General features: G+C 39.8%; 1 protein-coding gene across 1 annotated transcript in view; it reads left to right on the top strand.

The window, feature by feature from the left end:
• The first annotated feature begins 1,955 nt into the window (after window positions 1-1,955).
• The window catches only part of LOC146478806 (TOG array regulator of axonemal microtubules protein 1-like), a 22,967-nt gene continuing 18,122 nt past the window's right edge, over window positions 1,956-6,800 (top strand). The window contains exon 1 of the mRNA XM_085112434.1: window positions 1,956-4,088. Coding sequence (XP_084968560.1) covers window positions 2,205-4,088 — 1,884 coding nt within the window. The 5' untranslated portion in view covers window positions 1,956-2,204. The remainder of the gene's footprint in view (window positions 4,089-6,800) is intronic.

Genomic DNA, 6,800 nt, shown 5'->3' with positions numbered 1-6,800 from the left:
AGTTTAGTCTGAATTATTTAACTATCATTAAAGAAGGTAAGTCCAGAAACGAAGAAATCAACTTTCTTTGTACGTTAGCTGTACCGCGGGGCATTTGAACCGCTCATGCTTTGTCCCGGCCGTGGAATACTAACCTAACCCTAAAAACTCCTAACGCCCGGGGGCCGGCCCACGGGAGATGGGCACTGCTGGTAATCAAGTGATGCATAAACATCAGTTTCTTTCACAATCACAAGTCACAAGGGTGCAACTAATGCACTAGTCTGTTTTGTCTTTGATAAGAACATTTTACTTTGGCGGAACCTTAGCCAACATTTTAAGAGCATACCAAAGACCAAACAAAGGCTGAGAACTATTTAAGGATGTTTCCATAGCGGAAGCAATCAGCTATGTTCTGACATTGTGAGATTGCAATAGACCCCAACAGACTTCCAGTATGAGCTGTGTTAGAGTTAGCTGATAGTAAACGCCTGAAAAAATGGGGTCGCAGATCGACGGGAAATCGGGTTTTATTCAAATTAAGCGAGTTCGAGTTAGCGGTGTTCTACTGTTGATCGTTTACCACCCTAGCTGGAGATACAATTTTTGCCTTCTATCGCCTGGCCAGCGCTCCTTTGCTTATAAAGGAGCCAAACTCTTCAGGCGAAGATAAAATGCCCCAAGGATTTTAAAGGGGTTCTCATAAGGTCTCATGTGTTTCAGGGGAGCTTGCAACCTTTCCAGAAAACAAGAACAACAATGCCCCCAAACGGAAAAAAACAATAACAGCTTACGAGAGTTGCCACATTACTGCTTTACTGATTCACCTAGCGTATCTGTTGTTGCCATTTTTTTTAAATTTTAATTTAAAATTTTTAATCAGTTTACTGTATTGTTTGTACACTGATCAAAATTTTTTGTCTATTTTGTTGCTTTTCTAATGCCATTGTTGCTGAAACGGCTCACCTTAGGGAGCATCAATAAAGTATATAACACCAAATCTCTTTTTCCGTTATGAATAACCTTTTAATTCGGATTGTGCACAGATCGATGTAAATTTTAAAAATGTAGGTAGTAAAATATTAAACTGTTTACACAGTTGAAAGCACAAATGATAAGAAAATTTGCGTCTTTCAGTAACACGTCGCCCAAGTTTACTTTCAACGATGAATTTTAGAGGTGTAAATGTATATTTCCGGCCTGTTTATTTAAGCTGTTTATTTATTTTGCCTTATCCTTTACATCATGTATTTTAAGGTTTTCACAAAACTCAATTATTACAACAGGCAAGGAGATCTTAAGCAAGCTCAGCTGAGCTTTTGTAAAGATCCCACGAACATTTATTTTATCACGTGTAAGGATCCTCGATTGTGCCGCTAAGCAAGATAAAACTTATTTTATTTATTTTTCAGCAAAGCAACTAACTACGTCCCTGAAAAATGCAAGCAATAAAGCGTGGAAATTCTAATTTTAAAAGCCGGAAAATAATCAAATAAGTGACATATAAATATGACGAGAATATGAACGAAGCAAATATGGCGGCATACATTAGTCATTCAGTTTTACGGCGCTTGTGATTAGCTCAGTCCCACTTCACGCTATGAAATAGCCTGATCTTATCCTTGCGAATCTTTCAATTCGTCAGGCTTTGTGATTTAGTTTACATATACATGGAGAGCTAGATAGGGTCACACTCCTAGGGACACCCTAGTAGGGTCAAAAGATACACCCCCTCCCCCGCCCGCGCTGGCTAAAGGGCCATAAGCCCGGCGACACATGAGTGGAGCGGCTGGATCAGGCCGTCATTTGTTGAGGACCGTCGAGAGTTTATAGATCATAACATTATTATTTTGCTTCAATTTTCTTGTTATGAATATTAAATTTCCTATGAAGGTTATCTTCTGGATTTCAGCCAATCAGTGCGCTCCAATCTATGCCGCTGTGCATGATTTGATTGTCAATTTCATGCATCCGGGAACCTACGACTTGAGCAAAAGTTTGTGGAATTTCGTTCAAACTCTTGACGAATGTAATGCATGCTATTTCATTTCCTCGTCTAGTGTTTTCTTTGCCTGGCAGCTTGTTTTATGGATAAGAGGTTGTTCTCTTCAAACTTTGGATTCGTCATTCGAGTTTATAAATCCTCTGGCAATGGTTATGTAGCAGCGGTTTGTTGATAATTTCGTGGCAATTAGTAGGTTTACGTTCTATCATGCATACAGTAGATGGCTAGTAGTGTTGCCAAGCTCAAACCACTGTCATCAGTGATCACTGAGCCCGATGAAGTCCTTGTACAAAATATGGAAGAAAATGAGGTGCTAGCCGGACTAGCCAGAAGCAGCGATTCCGCAAGGAAAGCTGACATTTTGGACGAGCTACAAGCAAACGCGCGGCGAAATGGTGGTCGATTACAATTTGTCGATCGACTTGCTTTGTTTCGCGTTTTGCACGAAGCACTGGCCGACTCAAACTCCAATACAAGACTGCGCTGTACCGAGTTCTTGTGTGAAATCATCCCAGAGTTTGGGGAAGATTTAGATAACTGTATGGCACTTGTTCTTCCTCAACTTGTATCCAACATCGGAGACAACCAGGTGTCGGTGAAGAAGTCCGCAATTCAGACACTGCATGTGTACATGAAACATTCTTCGCAGGTTAGCACTGTTTTGAACGCTATCATCGATCACGGCCTCGAGAGCCAAAATAGAAAAACAAGAACGGAAAGTTTAGTTGCTTTACCCATTCTTATAATGCAAAACCTGGCCCACGAAGATCTGTTTACGTTGACGAAAGCGCTCGTTGGTAGGCTGGAAAATTCGTCAAGACCCGAAAGTTCACCTGCTGTCATCTCCCTTGAAAGGATAAAAAATGTAGTAGGTTCCTCAGTTTTCGACAGTTATCTTCGTCGATTGACCCCCGACCAACAAAAGATGTGTTTATTGGCGCTTCAAAATCGCAGCGCTGACCCTGTAAAGGATTTAGAGACACTTGCTGGAGGTCGCAAGGCCAAAAGTGCCGGTCACTTGAATTCTAACGGAGTTGATGGGTCAGACAGAAGTACTGCTTTGGACAGAGGACATACTATTGCAGTAACTAATAACTCGAATGAATATCTTGATACAACCGATGGGCCACTAGAGTATGGGTTTGTTCCCAGATATGTAATGACAAAACTAAGAGACCAGAGCAACTGGAGAATAAGAGCACAGGGAATAGAAGAGTTGAAAACTTTAATGGGGCAATTGACAGATACAGCCCCTGTTCATCCAAATCTGGGTTCATTCTTTGCACTGCTGCTTGGTTTCCTTGATGATGTCAACTTTAAGATTGGTGTCACTAGCCTTCAAATTATTGGACTCCTTGTAGCTAAACTGGGGGTGGGTGTGCGTCCAGTTCTTAAGCCAGTTCTGTTGGCATTGTCAAATAAATTAGGAGACAACAAGATTGTGATTAGGCAGGAAAACATGAAAGTACTCATGCAGCTTATGCAAATTCTCTCTCCCAAAGCTGTGCTGTCTGTGTTGACAGCTAACTTACAACATCGAAACTCCAGGGTGCGTGAAGAAACTGTCAATGTTTTCATTGCAGCATTGTTAACTTTTCCTAGTTCAGACTTCAGTCTTCCGGATCTCACAAATTCAATTGCTCCTGCTTTGGTGGACAGCAAGAGAAGGGTGAGGCAAGCTGCACTGGAAGCTTTTGCAGTAATAGCACAAGCAATGGGACCTGGACGCATTCAGCCTATAATTGCAGCAGTTGATGCTGTTGAGCTTACAATGGGTGGTGACGGTGTGATGGGGGCCATAACTGCAAGATTGGCACGGAGACAGCTTCCACGCTTAAACAGAGATGGCTTAGTAGAGTATGCTGTCCCTATGCCATCGTCAGGCATAATAAGAGGTCAGAGTAATACCCCACGTGGTGCGGACATTGACTGGATTTTGGCAGGAACAGCTGGAACTGGTTCGGCTGATCCTAGCGGGTCTGCACGCTCAACACCAGGACTTAATGATTCTTTGAACATGTCAGGACCTAGTCCTCGAAGGTTCTTCAGCGCAGGGAAGAACCGGCTGCCCTGGGAAGGTGACCAGGTTCAAGAGGATAACCAGGTAAGACTATCAACAAACATGTGACCTCATCTTAGGTAACAATAATATTATTATAGCAATAGAGATTTCAGGTACTGTGCCAATACATAATCAAAATCAGCATGGCATTGTGGACACAATGGGAAAATTGGAAATGCCATTATGAACTACACATTCGGATGGTACGGTTATAACGAAACAAGCAGAACTTGTCCAGTATTAAAATTTTAATGCTTTTGTTCTAGTAGCAAAGAGCTGTTGACCTGCATTTGACTTGGAAAGGTTTTTTTTCAATGTGTTTGTGGTTGAAGAGTTTTCATACATATGGGTGATAAAAATTATTGGTACATCAATATGTTTGCATTATTGACCAAGCGTGAGATCAAGATGGCTGGATATTGGCCAAGTTTTTTTTTTGATTTTTATAGACCCAGACAAAGTCGAGGTCCATAAAAACATAAAAAAAAAAAATGAGGCCAATATCCAGCCATCTTGACTGAACAAGCTCCGTCAATAAAAGATTTATTATATGGCTTTATCTTCAAGTTAAATCTACAACAACTAAACAAAACGAAACATAAAACTGTTCTGCTCAGAAAGAAATTCTTCATAGCTGGCTGGTATAAGATTTATTTTCAGTGCATTTTTGGATTAGCATGTAATCATGGAAAACAAGGTATCCTAAATTATCTTAAGGCTCTAACTTTGTAATGGCTTGAAGGGAGTATACAATTATTGAGTACAAAAAATTTAGATTTTCGCAAGTGCAGAAAGATTTTAATAGAATTCGGCAAACTCGCCATTTTCAGCCGATTGCACAGTGGTGTAAATAATGAACATTTTTACACAGTTTTCAGCATCCAATCAATAATTCTTGAATAAAACAATACATTCTGAAATTATATGCAAACATAAGCCGAAAAAAAGAGCGGGTAAATCAGAAAACTGGACGAAACTTTGTTAAGATTTTGTTGTTTACAACAGGGAAGATGCAGCTAAATTAAAAACATGAGCTTCTTCGGGGAACTTGAGAAAAACACTTTTCTGAACTGCTCTAAACACTTAACGCAACTTCCACTATGCTATGATTTAAATACAGTCATTGCAAACATAGAGAACTAATCAATTTAGTCTATCTACACACGGAGCAACTCACCAATTCAACTCACATTCATTTCACTACACCAGGATGATTCCATTCCCTTTCCTTTCCTTTAGGTAAATGTTGAGAATTTACTGTACAATGTACATTTTAGTGAGCATTTCCCCCAGAACAAAGTGAAAATCAAAGGAAAGATTGCATTGTTGCTCAGGATTAAACTTTCGATACAGGACGGACAGGCAACGGGTAATCTTGAGGGGCAAAATAGCCCCATCTTGCCCGCTCAGGTAGCCAATCACAGCGCAGGATTTGACTCATCTTGCCCACTTGCGGAGCCAGCCGTATAATAAAGGCAATTCCTAAAACAAGAAGCCACTAATCAACAGCAATTTTAGAAATACTAAAAAAGCTCATAAATGAAGGACAACATTGCAACCATCTCAACAACAATAATTATTATTGATGAAAGCTGTGGTCTGATGTGATGTCTGGACAGATTTAATACCATGCAAACAAATAAAATCCACCTTGAGTACATAAAACTTATTATGCAGATGTGATGAAATTGTTACAGAGAATACAAAATTAATGTATGGTGTTTGGCATGCTCACATTAGCATAGCGATAGTATGTATACTTTCTTTAGAATGTGTTTTGTGTTGCGACCAATCAGCACTAACTGCAAGCTGCAGTTGCTGTAGTTCCAAAGTCACAAAGCAAGTCACATGTAGGCTTGGTTTTGTTCAACTCTGTTTTACAGATAAAAATTGCATTTCTTGCAGTCAGAATGAAATACAAGGGAAAACGACATTTGTCATGCAAATGCTTTTTATAATCCCCGGGCTTTAATCCTTACGTTTTCACATTTCGTTTAGAGACAGAAACCATTTGTACGGTCCTGATATGTATGTGACGCCGGGTCAACGACAGATCGTAATTTCCGGTATGATCTAGAGTAACGTTACGCATCACGTGTACGTTATCCTTGTACGTTTTTCAATGTTTCGCTGTTTATATTTTTAAATGCAATTCAGGGGAAAGCATTTGTTATTCACCTTTCATTTGAAGACAGAAACTGGTTTTACATTGCTTGTTTTTCTATAGTTAACATGAGACATCGTTATCTATCTTGGCCCACGGGGTCATAGACTGATTTAGTGGCCAAATTTTCGGTTAAACAAAACTAACCTTGAGGAACTAAAAAAAGCTAAGTAAATGAAAAAGATAAAAACCTTTCGAATCTTTAAAGTGCTAGTGATGAAAAGATGAAATATGAATGGTTGAAAAACTTGGAAAGTTAAAAGATGCACAAACGACACCATGAAAATAGACGTATAAACAGATTAAGTTTCTTCGCGTCTGTTCATCGCATAAAGTTTAAGAGTCTTCGCCTTGGAAATAGAAAATGTCTCTCTAGGTAAGCAAATGCTGTTTCTGTTAAAGTTGATAAATTCTAGAGGAATAAGTCTTATTTTTTCGGTCATTTGGGTCTTGCATCTGCCATCCTGTATGTGACACGTCTTGCTGTGAACTTCAGACTCGGCACCTCACGGCGAACCCGAACGCGACCGAGAATTAAAAGAATTTGATAACGCAACGAAAACTTAACTCGTCCCAGCCGAGTACAAAAA

The sequence above is a fragment of the Pavona decussata genome, unplaced genomic scaffold, assembly GCF_977016875.1.
Source record: "Pavona decussata unplaced genomic scaffold, jaPavDecu1.1 SCAFFOLD_64, whole genome shotgun sequence".
Taxonomy (NCBI): Eukaryota; Metazoa; Cnidaria; class Anthozoa; order Scleractinia; family Agariciidae; genus Pavona; species Pavona decussata.
Note: the sequence above shows the minus strand (reverse complement) of the source record. Positions and strands in the feature narration are given on the sequence as shown.